Genomic DNA, 16,818 nt, shown 5'->3' with positions numbered 1-16,818 from the left:
ATATGTTTAAATACCTATTCCTATTTTCCCCCACTCAATTTATGAACTTGCTAAGCACCTAAGTACACACACACACACACACACACACACACACACACACACAAACACCTATTTCCCCAAGGTAAAATAAAATGTTGTTTTTTCAATTAAGGAGTAACTAAAATAATTCCTAGCATTTCAGTGCCTTATCTTTAAAAAAAAATAGCTCTTCACTGCACTATGTTCAAAAGTTTTGGTCACTGTACAGCAGGGAGTCCATTTGATCAAAATTTGGAGGATATCAGGATTGGAAGAACTAGACAGTTATCCTATTAAACCACACTAAATAGTTGAATCTGTATGAGGACATGCCTGCCAAGTAGTCACTGTGTGGTGGTATACCTCCAGTAAAAAGGAGAATAAAGGATACTCTCTAACACAGACTATTACCAGTAAGACATTTATTAATAGTATTATTACACTTGTTCCTAAAATCTACTATTATTTCAACAGTGAAGAGGTAAATGCCAGACTAACCTCAGTCAGACGGTTATTCTAGTTAGGTTGACAGTAAATTACAAGAAACATCCACAGACTATAATCCTGTTATAGAGTATGTAATACATTAAAACACAATGGAGAGCCTGCACGAATTGGCAAAATTTATATCATCAAAAAAAATCGAAGACCTAAAAATGGTGCTTGCCTATAGTTGCAGATATTAGAAAAATCTTTCATTTTAAAGGGCAATTCTGTACCATTAAAAAAAAATCTATCCTCTGTCAAAGGCAGATATGTATTGTTTATATCAAGTGATAGTTGTGCTTAAATATAATTTAAGACAGTTAAATATAAATTCACGTTTACTTCCATATAAAAAATATATAAAAATAGAGTATTTAAAGAGGTGGATATTCATACTAAGGAACTGATCGATCAAAATAGTCTTTTTTTGGTGTGGTAATGAAATTGAGGTATTTGTACATTTTGTAATTTCAAACCTGGATTGAATAACCCCCTCAGGGTTTTTTTCCCCCAAAAAGAAAAACAATCCTTTAAAAACCAATTTTAACTGTGGGATAGCTCAAAACAAAGCACTTGTAAAATAAAGAAATTCACTATTTTGAAATTAACATAGAGAAGAGAAAGTTCTCAATACTAGAATTGGATATGTTGTATATGTATGCCACAGTTTTAATAAAAAAGTAATTTTATGCTTACTCTAAATTTGTATTTGATAAATCAAAATATGGTTACTAGTAACATAATATTTCTGGACATATACAAATGCTGTATGAAAATAAACACCTACGCACTTGCAAATGGCTAATCCTTTGAAAATATTTACATAAAATGTAATCTTGAATTACACAGGGTTCTAACGGCAAACAAAAGCTTTCTTAAGTAATATCATCAGTAAAACATAATAAAATAATACACTTTAAAATTACATATTTTATCAACTTAGACTGCAGTTACCCATCCAAGTTCACAGACAGGGTAGGAGGGAATGTTTATGAAAAGTACAAAGAGTGCAAAATTAAATGCATTGGTGTTTTAACTGTAAAATATTACACTTCCTATCTCTTGCATAGAATCGTTTTGAATTCCCCATGGAGCATTCCTGTTCTTTTCCTTTCAACTGTAAAATTTAGGAAGTATAGGAAGAAATATTTTCCTAAGCATTAGATTCACAAAGCCTAAGCCATCATAAACATCATTTTTTTCTCCTGGTAAAGGACACAAACACAATTCCTACTTGCAAGTGGAATGTAACTGCTTTTTTCTCCTTTTCAGTATTAATGTACCGAGAGAAAAGATAATGCAATACTCAAGAGCTTTACCCTTTTTGTCCACATAATTCAAGTGTCTATATTTCTCCTTATTATCACAATGCAATACCTAGCCCACAGTGGTTCTAATTTACCATTGTACTCCACGTAACCTTTTTCTAGCTCTAGCTTTCCCCTTGAAAACAAATGATTTTCAAGTGCACACCTTGGACTTATGAAGCTGTAGGAAACAAGTGTTATTATTACGTTTTTTAGCCACGTGTGCATTGGTGCGTATGTGTGTGTGTGCCAGGTTGCATGAGTGTGCGGTCAATCCAAATACACGTGATGTACAGGATTTGGTTCTTAGACTGCTGTCCAGGTGAGTGAGTGGCTTGCCTCCAATTCCAAGTCCAGTCCTCCTGCAGGGAGTCTACACAGTTCTTTTACTCGTACACATCCTGCTGAGAAGGATTTCAGAGCAAACCTGATTAATTGGACCTCTGACATGATACGGTGATTGAAACTTTGTTACAGAGTCTTGTCGTCGTTGTTGTAGTTTGCTTTGATTGCTGAAATATTTCCCCACAATATGATTTCCTGATTGTTTCATTTTAATAAAGGGATATTCTTTGGATAGCTTTGATTTCACTACCTGCAAATAAAGAGCAAAACATAGTCAAAATCAAGGACATTCAAGCCCTGCATCGAGTAGGATAATCAACTCACAAACTTGAACAGCATCTTTATCACGCGGATATTGCCTAAAGGGCATAAATATGATCTACATAACCAAGAGCCAGAGAAACTGCTCTTTCAAAAAACAACAAAACAAAACAAAACACCAAAAAACTAAAGTTGGAATTAGAATTTCTGCCATTTTACTTACCTCAGGGCAGTTGAATCCAATGCAACTGAGGAATAATTTCAGGTGGTATCTCTACCACACTGGTGTGTGTGTGTGTGTGTGTGTGTGTGTGTGTGTGTGTGTGTGTGTGTACTTAGGCTGGATGCCACCATATAGAAAAGACGCTGAGGTGCCTTTGGTGGGTCACTGATTCAAACATGGTGCTCTAAACCTGCCATGGCACCCTTTTATAGAATGGAAATTAAAACTATTTGCAGAGAAAAGAAAAATACTTCTCTATTGCACAGCCATAAGCTGACACTTAAAATTCATGGTTTCCTTTTTCTGGGCACTTACTAAGTTAGTAAGGAATCTGTAGAAGCAGACCAGGCCCTATTAAGCTAATAACTTTATATATGTTTATACATATATTTTATCTTAAACTTTTTTGAATAGGCAGAATTAGAAAGCATTTATAAAGCATAAAAGGATATGTAACACAAATTTCCTCCCCAGCTCTGCCTCCCCACCTCCAGTCACTCAGTTGACTCCCCAGAAGCAACATGTATTACTAGTTTCTTTGTGATTCCATTCACAGATATTTTATGAATATCGACACATACACATACATACAAATATACAGGCCATATTTATAGTCCATTTGTACAGTTTACAAAAAGTTGTCCTGGGGCTATTCTATACTTTTATTTAAATTCAATTAATTAACATACAGTGCATTATTAATTTCAGAGGTAGTATAACTGTCAGTTTTAATCACTGGGTTAATGTAACTCAGATTGTTAATACCAACAGTCAGAGGGAATCAGGAAGGGATCAAAACAGAGATTGTGGGGAGGGTTGGGAAGTGGGGAGGAGAGAAAATACTGGCAAAGCCGTTTGAGGTGTCTTCACAAATGAATAACAAATCATTAATTCAATTTATTAATTATTAATTTTTGATGCAATTGCAAGACATTATTTTCGGTCAATATGGACACATAAACTATATATTATTGATGACTAATGAAGGCAACACTAGCTCACATGGATTCTTAAAACTCCGTTAAGTGCTGTATATTGCTTTAGAGCCACATTTTTTTTATTCCATATAAGAGAATACAATGAAAACGGCTAAAAAAATACAGAATATTTAAACGAACACAAGCTATTTATTTTGAAGATAAGTATTTTTAGTTATTATGTGCAAGTGAGCGTGAACACTTTTAGAAGATTTATTTGAGTAGAAATTCTGTAAAGACCTAAACCAAAATGGTAACAGTAGTGATCTTTGGGTAGAGGAATTATCGGTGATTTAAAACATCTTTGTAACTTCTGGCCTTGCCTTTTTTATTTGAATACAACAAATGTGCATTCCTTTATAATCATAAAAATGTTGAAGCTATTCCCATTTTGAAGAAAAAAATGTAATAGCAATGCATTTTGAAACCAATTATACCCTGCTAACCCCAAAGAAATGAATTGTTTTCCTGTAGCTATGGGATGTTTAGTTTTTTATGATCAGGCCCTCAGATGAAGTGACTCTTAAGAAGACCAGTGAAATCAGTGGGTTGGGGTAAGGAATCCTCGCGGATGGTAAATCAGAGCTAAGTTTGCAGTTAACCACTGATTAATATTCCTGGTCCCAAGGTTGTAAGTTGCTGTCATGTGCAGCTCCTTCCACCCCTGTTTGGTTATCCTACAACTTTAAATATGAGAGGCTGGGAGGTGCACCAGTGTTTTCCTGAAGGTTCTGTCCATTTTGGAGGAGGTGTGTATTCAATGATAGCCAGATTAGTGAAAATTTTTAAGGAAGTTTATTTAAGGAAACACTTAAGCATAAATATTACTTTCAACCCTGAAAAAATATTATTCCAGTATGCTGAAGCCAAAATAAGTTTACTTTTATTTATATAATTTTATCTTAAGGTCTGGTTTTTGCAATTGCCAGATGATCTGCATGCTAATTAAATGCAAAATAGATAAAAATACATCCCATTGCAAAAGGTTATATAGTTCTTTAAAAATTATTTCAATGTTTTGTGTTGCATCTAATGTTGCATTACAAATGTTGGATAACGCTAGTGTAGATGCTTATAGCAATCTTGAATGGATTTATAAAAGAGATAATACAAAAATATATATTTCCATTGTATTTGCTGAAGCTTATAGCTTCTATTCGAGAGTCGTGTCAGTATTTTGCCAAATCACATGGGAAGGTTGATAATGTATTTCTGTTTTTAAACCACTCAGGTGGTCTCTGAGAAAGGAAGATGGGATGATGGGGTCTCTGCCAGCTTCTGAGGGCCAGCCTAATGCCTCTCATAATGCTAGTGCTGGCGTATGCTACTGAAGATTGATTCCTACACATCTATCCCAGGGCTTGGCCCAACAACACTTAATTCAGTTAGTTTCCTTTGAAACCTATTTTTCAGGAAATAATCAAAGATGCTAGCTAAGTGTCTTAATTCCTTGGTGAGGCCAGTTTTACCCTGATACTGACTCCTGAAAGGTGACAAACCTACAGAGAAAGAATTACTTCAATTTTGATTTGTCAAAACAGAGATGTTAAAAGTCCTCCCAAATGCTATTGTCAATGGAATCCGGGAGCCTTTAAAAAAAATGCAGCAGTATTATGTGCTGTACCACCAGCACATGTAATTTATTTCAGGAATACAAGCTTTAGTGTTATGAAACATTTTGTTATAGGAAATTGCCCAAGAATTATTTATAACTATATGATTGTTTACCTTGAAAACCCAAAGGAAGTTACTGAAAAATAATGAGATATTATAAAGTTAATATTCACAAATTATATAGCATTTCTATATTCTATCAATAATTAATAAGAAATATATTAGAGAAAGGATCCCATTACAATGTGAAAACAATTTCATTCAGTTCAGCAATTATGCAGGTGAAGAAAACACAAAGTTTAATAAAAGGAAAACATTAACAAATGGAAAGACATACCGTGTCAAATCCTCCCAGGTTAATTAAAATGCTATTCCAACTGTAATCACAACAGGATTTGGGGGGACATGACAAAGAAATCCTAAAATACATCTTGAAGAATCAATGTAAGAAAATAATCAAGACCATTTGGGAAGGGGAAAAAAAAAACAGTGATGGTGCAGGATTTTTCAATACCAGATGTTCACTCAGTGATATTAATTGAGTCTACCATCAGCCTACCATAGACCCAATTTGTTGGTTGCATAAGCCAAGTACAAGCAGAATTCAATACTGTGATAGAAAAAATAGGAATGTTTGTACTACATTAAAGTGCATTTCATGAACTGCTACTCTTCCCTAAAAATGTTTATGGAGCAATAAGGTAGTTCTAAATAAAGCCCAGTGTTATATGACTCTAGTGATCATAAATGTCGACAGCCTAAGGGTTTTAATTACTTGGAAATAAAATCAAGAGTGTATGTTTAAAATGGAGCTATGTATCAAACTGCTAATAGAATCTCCAATGGGGAAGGGAGTGAGAATTAATGGGTACATATGATAAAAAGGCAGAAATTTTCTCTCTCTCTCTCTCTCTCTTTTTTTTTTTTTAAGAGAGTGAGTGAGTGAGCAAGCACACATATGTGTGAGGGTGGGGAGGGGCAGAAGGAGAGGGAGAGCGAGAATCTTAAACAGGCTCCACACCCAGCACAGAGCCCAACGAAGGGCTCGATGTCACAACCCTGAGATCATGACCTGAGCAGAAATCAAGAGCCAGACGCTTCCCTGACTGAGCCACCCAGGCACCCAAGGAATTTTTTTTAAGATTTTATTTTTAATAATCTCTACACCCAATGTGGGGCTTGAACCCAGGACTCTGAGATCAAGAGTTGCCCGCTCCACTGACCAAGCCATGCAGGCACCCCTAAAGGCAGGAATTTTTTTGTTTTTATTGTATATACTTATTTTTACATTTTTACAGCTAGCAAGAGTTCATGTAATCTTTTTACAATAGAAAAGCAGCAGAAGAGAAAAAAAATGATGCCATATCTTATAAAATTAAAATGAGTTATTGATGACTTAATGATTTATTTTTTTCTACATAATATCCAACTTTCAATCTTCAGAGTTCTCTGCCAGGAAACACATGGAGTAATTCAGACATGGTCTCTACCCTCAAGGGGGCTATATAAAGACACATGTCTAAGATACTTGAAGTAAGAACAAGAATGAAATGACTTCAAAGACATTGTCTGAGACTAACTCCCCAAGGTCAGGCACCATGTTGTTTCCGTGTAATGAATAGTTCCTTCATAAATTACTTAGTGTTAATTTATGGTGGGCATGATCATCTGCTCACAGAGCTATTATTTCTTTGAACTTATTTGTTAAATTCAGTATCCGGCATTGCTGCCAAGCTGCTATCTCCAAGTTTCAAAATATTACTTTATTTTACCTACTCTTACAGGCTCTAAAGTGAAGGAAAAGGACTTAGTTACAATTTTTAGGCTTGGAAATGTTATGCAAATGAAAGATGTTTGATACCTGTACAATAAAGAGCTAATTGCTTCTTTCCTTTGATCTCTTGTGTGGAAATGTGCCCATTTGGGTCCTTTCCAAAAATCAGAGGACCATTTGGGATTATTAAAATCCAACTAAAGTGTCAAGTGGAATGTGGCTTTGAAAGAGATGTTAGCAAGACAAATGTTAGGTTACCTCTGGGGCATAGTAGTAATAATAATGGTAAACAACAAAAGTGAGCTATTGGAAAAAATAATAGTAAACAACAAAAGTGAGCTATTAGAAAACATAGACCTTTAACTGAAGACAAGACTCTAGATGTTTCTGCATGGTGATCATCTCAAACAGAGACAAATTCTAACTGTTTGATGCTGTCAAATGCTTCCTTAAATTTGGGTGCATATGACTCAAACTCTGAGAAAGAGACATTTCTATCCAGAGGGATAAGAAACTATTCCATACAATTAAATGATACATACATAATGTGATTTGGCAAATGTTTACATTACTCCACACACAAATGTTCAATGACAAATCTTTTGACACTGGAAAATAATCCAAAGTAACACTGTCTTTATCTTTGTGTGTGTGTTGCTGTTTATTTTCTTTTTATGCGTTTACCTGTCAAATTATACTTAAAATTAGGAAACAAGAGTGAAGGATAATTGGTCTTCATGAAGTGTGATAACATGGTTAGATCAACATCATTCTCTAATCACAAGTGTAAGTGTAATAAAAATTATTTTTCTCATGGCAGTGTTCACATTTAGATTAAGTTACATGTAGGAATAGACTTTCAAGTAAAGATTACGGTGTTTCAGAACAATAACATAGTTTTAATATATTAATTATAGAAACTTAGAAAGGAGTAATTTTGGTGCTGGAATCAAGTGCTGTCATGATAACAGAATATGTAGATGATCATATTTTTCTGTGAGTCAGTGCAACAAGAATTAAAATTCTGTGCTTAGGTATGAAGAAGTAACTTTTACCTTTTTATAGGTTTCTTATATGCTAAGAGACCTCCCAGTTTATGATTGTAGATCTTTCCACATCTCCATGTAATTAAAGACTTGGGCACACAGGCATTATAGAAGGCATACAAATGGCTACGATTCAACTTGACTGTCTTTGTCCTCTGGCTATCGTAGGACTAGCCAAACGAATGAAAAACTGTTATAAATTACACAATAAAACTCCCATTGCAACTTTTACTTTTAAATGCATATAACTTTAACACTCAAAATTGGTTTCACATAAATATTAATCAGAATGAGTATATTACCATGTCAGTTAATTGCTGCATCTAAAATAACTTTGAACTTGCAAAAAAGTCAGTACAAAAAGGGAAAGCTTGGTGCATTGGAAAAGTGTCAGGCATATTAGAAGCAAATACCTTTCCTAAAACTGATCTTAACCTGAATAACACCCAAGGAACTTCTGATGTGGTTCCAGATCCACAGAACAAAATAGAAAACAATTTTCAGTGGTGCAAGTGTTCCAAAATCTCTCTAGACTGGATTAAGGGGGATGTTCTGATTATAAACGTGTTTCACAGACATGGATGGGATTGGAAGAGGAATGAGGGTAATGGCTTTCTTTCCAAGGCTGGAAAACCTGACATTGACCAAAATGTGCTAGTGTGGTCTTTTAAGATAAATGTATATGATTGAAGTACTTTTTATTTGGTATAGTCATTCTGCAGACATGACATTCAATCCAAGATCCAGTCACCAAATTTATAACCAGCTGAAAAAGTAGCCCAAGAATTCACAGAAATGGAATAAAAATAAAGCAACAAACAACAGCTAGAAGCCCGTCCTTATAATTCACAGTTCCATTTCAGGAAATTATGCAATTTTTACAGATAATAATGATTTTTTTTCATCTATCCCCCACCCCAGTATCTAATCATGGCCACATGAAATAAGCTATGTTTTGATTGAAGGGAGTCCAACTTCTGAATGGGTCAAAGATGCTGAGGATTAGAAGGCAAGACTAAAGTTTTCTTTAGGAGTGAGGAATTGTTTTTTGCTTTTGGTGTTTCCAGATTTGCAATGTCTTGGTCTCTTCCCCTACCTCCAAATCTCCAAGCCTTCTTACTCTGACAGCTGAGTCTTTTTAACTCTTGCCCCGTAGACAGACCTCAGTTTCCAGCTCTGGGAACAAATTCTGCTCTGAGGTGGGGAGATTGATTATAAGGAGCTATAGTTTAGCATTTCCAGTGAAATTGTGGTTCTATCTTGTACTCCTCTCCAGAGACTCAGTCACATTTTTAAACTCCGTTTTCAAAGTGGCTGGATATTCATGTCACTGAATTCTTGATATTATTTGAATGACCTTCATTAGTCCAGTGGCTTACAAGCTAAGTTCCCACGCTGATCTATTTCCATGTACATTTTGGGTCTTGGAATCTATTTTGACCTTCATTCACAGGTATCTGTTTCCATCTATTTCTCTGGAACTTAGTTTTATTTAAGCGTATGACACTAAAATGTCACTTAGAAAGAATTTGTGTGGAGTGACATTCCATCTGCTGGCTTCACTGTAGGAATTCGATCAGCACTACTGGGGCCTTTGAAAGGAGCGCCTCCACTGGGCCACTCAATTCTTGTCAGAAGAGCCGTCTAGCCGCTTGTCTGAGGTGGTGCATGCCCGTCTGCTGGTCTGCTGGTATTCCAGAGGGTCTGGAGAGAAGTTTAGGGGCTCCGCCCTTCAGGTGCCAACTTTCTCTTTCATTTTTCTGATGTCAGCCTCTAGATTCATTTGTTCTTTTCTGTACCTGTCTTTCTGAGTCCATCTCTGATGTTCAATTTTTAAAGACATCGTATACATGGACGTAGGCTGCATGTGGTGGGGTGAGGGGTCCACCAATTTTGCATACAGACTTTCTGACGTGTGTCTCAGCCTGCCTTCTTCCACACCTACCTCCTTCAGGCCTGGGCCATTGGGATGATCTGTGGGCAAGTGTGCTTCACCTCTTAATTGGTGATTCTCCCCTCTCTCATTTTACATTGTAATTTCCTTTGTAGGCTAAGTTAAACTTCTTAGAATAAATTCAGAGTTCTTGTCTGTTATGAGTTATTTCTTATTCTTTTTTTTTTTTTAGTGGGGAGCAGTGGTGAATAGCTTCATGTCTTTAAAGTCTTTTGGTGGAGTTTCAAGTGGAAGAGAAGATAAATGCTTGTGGTCATTCTGCCACATTTAATCTGTACTCCCTGCATGATTTTTGACCTTATCCTCTATGATAGTTTTTCCAAAGTGTGTTTAGTGAGGTGTTAATAGTTGTTATTAAAAAAAGGAAAGTGGTTCTGTGGTCAAAAAACGTTTGGGAAAAACTGGGTCAAACGAAGCTAAATAGTTTCTTTGCCATAAGGGCTTTTTGGATCATTTAAAATACTAATATTATTTGAGAATCTTTACAGTAGAGGAGTATACAGAATTTCCCAAACCACAGATCCTGTTTTCACTAGGCTAGAACATCAAAACATGAAGTAGGGAATGCTAATCAGGACAGTAAATAGTCCATCCTAGCTTGACTCTTTAACCTTGGTAGCAAACCCCCTGAAACGAGGGTTTATTGGAAAAACATGAGATACTTATGGACTGACATCTCTTCCTTAGGCATACTGACATCCTAGGCATTGGTACTGCAGAGGCTGGTGTGTACAGCTGCCTCTTGGGGTCATCATACTAGTTAGCATGGAGTGACTGACACTCTGCTCATCTTTCATTTAATTATCCTTCTTAAGATAGAGAGCCTGATATAGTTGGTGTTACCACCATTCAACAAAAGATGCTCCCTTTGGAACAGGATCTTGTACCAAACCATCTCAGAAAAGGCTGGGCTTCCTTGGGGCTCATGAATTCATTCTCAGCAGGCACTGATTTGTAATCTGATCATCTGGCAGAAAAAGCTAGAATTCTTGCAGACAGTGGACTGAGCGTTAATTATTTTTTGCACAGAAAAAACTGTCTAGGATCACTTTCCCCCGGAAGCGGTTTAAGAATGGTAGGCAGTGAAAGTTCCTGTGACTCCTCTTTAGTGATAAGGCCATTGAGACATTTTAAATGACAACATTGGATTGGAACCACAGAAACATCCTGGTCGGAACGTGAATTCGAGTAATTGAAAGTGAAGCTTCCAAGATGAAAATATTGCAGAAGTCTAGGGCAGGTAAATGCTAGGGAAGAAGAAACCTGCGGCCAACCTCATTCATTTACCAGCACCCTACCAACTGTCTACAGTGTCCTTGACCTGATCCTCCTCCACATGATCAAGGACCTTCCTCTTATGCCCTCCTGTTTTCCTTATGTATCCCTTAGTATGGATTATTCCCTTTCTGCCCATAAACACAAAAAGTAGTTCCTCCTATAAGCTGCTCCTAGACCACTTTCTTTTCTAAATCCAGTATCTTTCCTTTATTCTTATTTTCACTTGTTGGAAGGCTTTACCAACCTCCTTTTCTCATTTCTTATACCTCTTCAATCTATTGTAGTTTAATTCATGCCCCCAGTATTTTTACTGAAATTTATATGATAACCACACTCTACTAGAGTTTTCCTCTATCAGTTTATTCTCCAAATTCAAATGCTCCTATTTCTGCGAACTTTGCTTAAATATTGATGTCTCCAAGAGTTCCTTCCTCAGCTCCTCTTACTCTACTCACTTTCTCTGGATGATCTACTTTCATTGTTGCAACTGTTGCCTGTTTTCTGATGACTTCCAACCTTTTATCTCCAGCCGCACCCTGCTCCTCCGAGCTTCAGACTTGTAGAGCCAACCGCCTGTGAGATATATCTCCACCTGGATGTCCTACAGGCATCTCAAACACAACATGTTCAAAACGGAGTCATCTTTTCCCTGAGCCGGAACCTTCTCAGCCATTCTCTGACTCCACTGCTGGTTCAGCTCTAATCCATCACCCAAGTTAGGAGTCGTCTTTGATTCTTTCGACACCCCCATGCTTCAGATAAGATCTACAGATTTTACTTTTAAAAATAGGGCTTGTATTCGCCTCCTTCTCCCTTATACTTGCAGTCTCTGTCCTGGTTTGGGCAAGCTTTTATCATCTCTCACCTGACTTCTGAAAATGTCTCCTGACTTCTCTCCCAAACTCAGCCCTTTTCCCATCTCCCCCCCTTAATGTTATCAGACTTACCTATCCGAGGCAAAGATGTCACCATTTCACTTCTCTATCAAATCTTTCGTTGGCTCTCCACAACCTATAGGATGAAGTCTAAGCTCTTACCATGATCTGGCCCTAGCCCACTTTCCCAGGCCCTGATTTTAACTGATGTTCTACAATATACAGGAATTGCATGCTGGGGATATGTTGAGTTTGAGATACTCAAGGGAACCTGAAAAAATGTTCTCCTAGCTCCTTTTACAGTAGTTAGTACAGCGCTCATATAGACACTCAAATCTTTGTTGAATTAAATTGCCATTACTAATTTATTAAAAATAGCCATGCTGATAAATTCTGTGATCTGCTATCTAAGCTATCTATATTTGGATCAGTTCCTTTTTCTCTGAAAGTCATTACCTCAGTGTTTTAGATAGGTGAATTTAAAGGCTTTTTTCTTCATTGTGTTTATGACAAACTTTTAAAGTTTGAAGGAGAAAGGGAAAAACTTCAAGCCCATCACATAGAAGGAAAACTTTTCTAGGTCAGCTAAGCTTTTGTTTACATAATTAAAATTAAATAATAAAGAGTATAAGATGAAGATCTAACAATAATGGGAAATCATCTCTGACAAGGAATTGAAAATCCTTTCTTCTTTCCGTGGTGCCAGAATCAAAGGAAACTTGGTGTTATTAGAGCTGGGTAGTAATGCCAGAGGGATTTTTTTTTCCTTTGGACTGAGTCAAAAGCTGTACACCTGCCAGAAAACAGAGATCTCATGTAAGGTTTATACAGCTGATTAGACTAATTAATAATCACGAAACAGCTGTGGATTTGCCCCTCCTGCAGCCAGGTCTGGGCCGATAATATTTTTGTATCCTTCCCAGGTTTTGGCTTGCTCATAGTAGATGTTTGCCACATAACTAAAGGCACTATCCAAAACCACTCTTGGGCAAAAGCTACCTGGATCCTGTTTGTTGTCCTGCATAAACATTGGGAAAACAAAATTCCATTTCTGCCCATGAAGAGAAACACCTGCTTTTCTAATCAGCAGGAACATTATAGTCAAAACTGATGCACACCAGTTGGGAAATTGTTTATAGATTCATGGTGGCAACATATTCTCTCTCTCGGTGCCTTGACAGATGAAAGAGGTGCCCCCAAGACCTCTCATCTTACCTATGGCGACACGAGCCCATTGAAGCAGGTTTGTTATGTCTATGATAGAATTCCCACCACAAATCAAAGAGGACACATCAAGATCTTACTGTAATGATTATGGCAATCCTTCTCAGGTATGTGTGAAGCTATTGTGGGAATGGTTTGATTGAACACCAGAAGATACAAAGCTCCCAACCTCAAATTCTTACGGTTCTCGCACAGCTGATTTCAATTCTTGCTATTACTGTATGACAAATCGCTTTGCCAGCTCATAAGATGAGCATAGAGGCAAAAAATGGTTATTATTAACAAATTTCTGCCCTTTAATATGTTTTGCATGAGATCAATAACCTACTTTTCCCTGGCTTGCTACATTAATCATCAAATCATCTTTTGCGAGGGCCTTTAGGTTTTCTTGATTTTTTATAGTAAGCTCACAGTGATTTAAGATGTTGGATGAGAGTTTGGAAAGATCATAAAACATCAGTGTCAGCACTAGAAACTTCCTGAGGTACAAATAGTGCATATTGTTCAAGACTTAAGTAACAATATGCTTAAATGACGAACGGGTCAGAGACTTTGTGATGAAGAGAGCCAGTTGAGAAAGATGATCTTATCATTCTGTGGTGTAACTGGAAAGGCAAATGCTCTCAGAAGTATTTTAGCTCAAACAAGAAAACTTCAACATGGATAACACTGCTCCAGAATCAACTGAGATAATTTGGACGATACCTAGGTAACTTGCCAAGTCAACACACGTTAGAAATAGGGCTTAAAAAGCAATTTGTATATGATCATTGCACATAATTAAAAAGTCAAGTAAATGACATCTTAAATCATTGTTATGCAAATTAAAGATAATTTTATTAGTAATCTTTAGAAGCCGATATTCTAGTTCTGGTGGTTCAAAGAGTCTTTGTTGTAGTTCTCAAATTCCATGACCATTGGTGTCACTGGTTAATGCTGCGGCAGGAGATACATGTAATGCAATTGTGTGGGAAGGGTATCTTCTGTTTTTAATTGGAGCCATGCTGGAAATCCTTTGGAAGACTTCTCCTTTTTAGGTTTCCAGAGGGACTAAAGATGAAAAAGAAAAACAGATACCCTCCCCAAAAATACTAATTGAAGACACATTATATAAAAATAAGTAAATAAACAAACCTTTTCTAAAAGAGGCAAAAACCCGATCTGTATGTTGTCTTTCAAAGTCCCCATTTTATGTGGGTTTTGGCAACCTCCGACCAGTTTTCGCAGCCAACTCTGGTACTGGGATGGCTCAGCGGCAAGATTATTTCTTCTTCTTCCAGGCTACCTGCTCTTGTGTTCCTAAGTCTTGACTTTTTGCAAATCGGATAGGAACTCAAAGGGTGTTCTATTTTTTTGTGAAAGAAAGAAATAGACACACAGTCTCCTACAGTGTAGAAGCTCTCTGCAACAGCACGGCCAAGCTTCAAGTTACTAGATCAAAACTGAAAATGCCCTGCTGTCCACGGTGGGTGCGGGCTCTCACTTCCCTGAGATGCAGATGCATTTGTCATACACAATTACATATAAAAAACATAACATAGAGTATTTAGAAGAACCAATACAGTGTCAATAACTTTTGGGTAGCCAGAAAAACCTGAGGACCAAAATGGATTCTGACCATCATTTTAGGGCTGAAAAACAGGATCCAAGAATCCTTTAGTTGTCATTTCCCTACTCAACCCAATGACTGCCTTCTGGTTTACAAGGGGGAGAGGTACATTTGAGAAAGAAGGAGTGAACTCATATCTGACAGAATGATCAAATGAGACATTTTCCATTGCAGTTTCAGCAGAATTTTCTGAGATCTAGAGCAAACAACAGGAGCCAAGTAACCTCATATATCAAAGCAATGTCTGCACAATGTATGCAAAACTTGAAAAAATGTGGATAAAATCCAGCTTGCAAACCTTTGTCTCATTAAAAGAGTAGGAGAATGAAGATGAAGGAAGAGAGAGAATTTCAATTTGAGATGTTGTCCAAAGGCTTGGTGGTCTTCCTCCCTCATAGAGAGTGGCTTCACCCTTGCTTCAAGCCAAGTGGAGGGGCCTTCAAGAGACCAACTCTGAGAGGTGGACATGTGTCCTTTGGGGTTTGCGGAGCATTAGAATTGGTATGAGACACGGTGGCTATAGATCAGCTTTAAGGTGGCTGGGGGAAGGATATAATTATTTTCTGCTATCACCTTATCAGCTTAGCCTATTATATTACTGACTACAGATAAAATCATTTTCACCACGGGGTGTTGGGGGCTACTCAAAACACAGATCCACCTGTTTAATGCATTGGATAAACCATGGAGGAAGGTCATTCATGAGTTTAGCACCTTAAATTGTCTTGATTTTCAAGCTCCACCAAAGACTTGCTACCTTCTTTGGCCACAATTTCTGAGGGAAGGGTTCAGAGTCTATTAGATAAGGCAAGTGTTCTCCAGGTTTCCATCCTTTTGACCGGTGATCCTAGTTTTTAAGTGTCTACATAAAAACTAATTCTTTTTTAACTTCTTATTTTTTAGAGCCTCCAGTTGTGATTGCTACCTGTTTTGGCTGAGTGACGTTGAATACCTCATTTGATTTGATTTGATCGCCTCCTGACATAGTTTTTTAAAACAAAATAACACTGACAATGAAATTAAAGATATAATGAGAAATTTAAAAAATCAAAAGCTACAATAAATAAAGAGCCAGCATAAATACCTCATGAAAATGGCATCCACATGTCCCCTGCAAAAACTCCTTGTATCGCCCCATTGTTATAGTAAATGTGTCAACCACTTCATAGCCATATGTTTTTGCAGCATCCAGAATAATCACATTTTCTTTCCATAAGTTCTGAACTTCACTCTGTATTGCAACGGAGAAGAATGGGAATTTTTTTTATTTAAATTCAATTAGAATGAGAATTTTTATTAAGAGAATTGTTTTATGATTTAATAACTCAGATAGAAATCATGTGAATATCATCGTTTTTACAGATTGGTCCCACTGCAAGAAAAATAATTTCACATGCATTTCTTAAACAAAGATGTGTTGTCAGTTTTTTACTCAAAATATAAGTACAAACATTTATGTATATATAAAATGGCAACACATAAATATCTGGAATGACACACAGTTTGGAACTTTTCCTTCTGTGAAAAGCAATTAGGTTTATTTTCCACAAAGGTTCATTGAAATATTTAAAATTCTCACTTTAAAAGTCAAATTTTGAACATCACAAAGGCTATCTCCATCTATTTAGATTCTTAATCATTTAGTCATTTGAATATTAATTAGTAGCTGTTCTGTGCTTAGCTCTGTGCTAAGGGATAATGCAAGGATAAATAAATCATGGCCCCTGCTCCTAAGACATTGCATTGTAATAGGAGAAACAGATTTATAAACATTTACTAAGACCTTTATTGGATGTAAATATCCTAGCCTCAGGGCTAGTAGGGAAG

General features: G+C 36.7%; 1 protein-coding gene across 5 annotated transcripts in view; it reads right to left on the bottom strand.

Moving 5' to 3' along the window:
* Window positions 1–274: 274 nt before the first annotated feature.
* Window positions 275–16,818, bottom strand: part of CPED1 (cadherin like and PC-esterase domain containing 1) — a 268,162-nt gene continuing 251,618 nt past the window's right edge. For 3 of the 5 annotated variants that reach the window (XM_025865766.2, XM_073899125.1, XM_073899126.1), the window contains 2 exons: window positions 16,076–16,222; window positions 275–2,406 (listed from right to left, as the gene is read on the bottom strand). In XM_025865766.2, coding sequence (XP_025721551.1) covers window positions 2,185–2,406; window positions 16,076–16,222 — 369 coding nt within the window. In that variant the 3' untranslated portion in view covers window positions 275–2,184. Of the gene's footprint in view, window positions 2,407–14,218; window positions 14,433–14,516; window positions 14,728–16,075; window positions 16,223–16,818 lie in introns of those variants that run through there. The other 2 variants (XR_012380298.1, XR_012380299.1) reach the window with 2 other exon arrangements.

This window comes from Callorhinus ursinus, unplaced genomic scaffold (genome assembly GCF_003265705.2).
Source record: "Callorhinus ursinus isolate GAN/ISIS: 27379988/994484 unplaced genomic scaffold, GSC_fseal_2.0 scaffold12, whole genome shotgun sequence".
NCBI lineage: Eukaryota > Metazoa > Chordata > Mammalia > Carnivora > Otariidae > Callorhinus > Callorhinus ursinus.
This window is presented reverse-complemented; position numbering and strand designations above follow the sequence as displayed.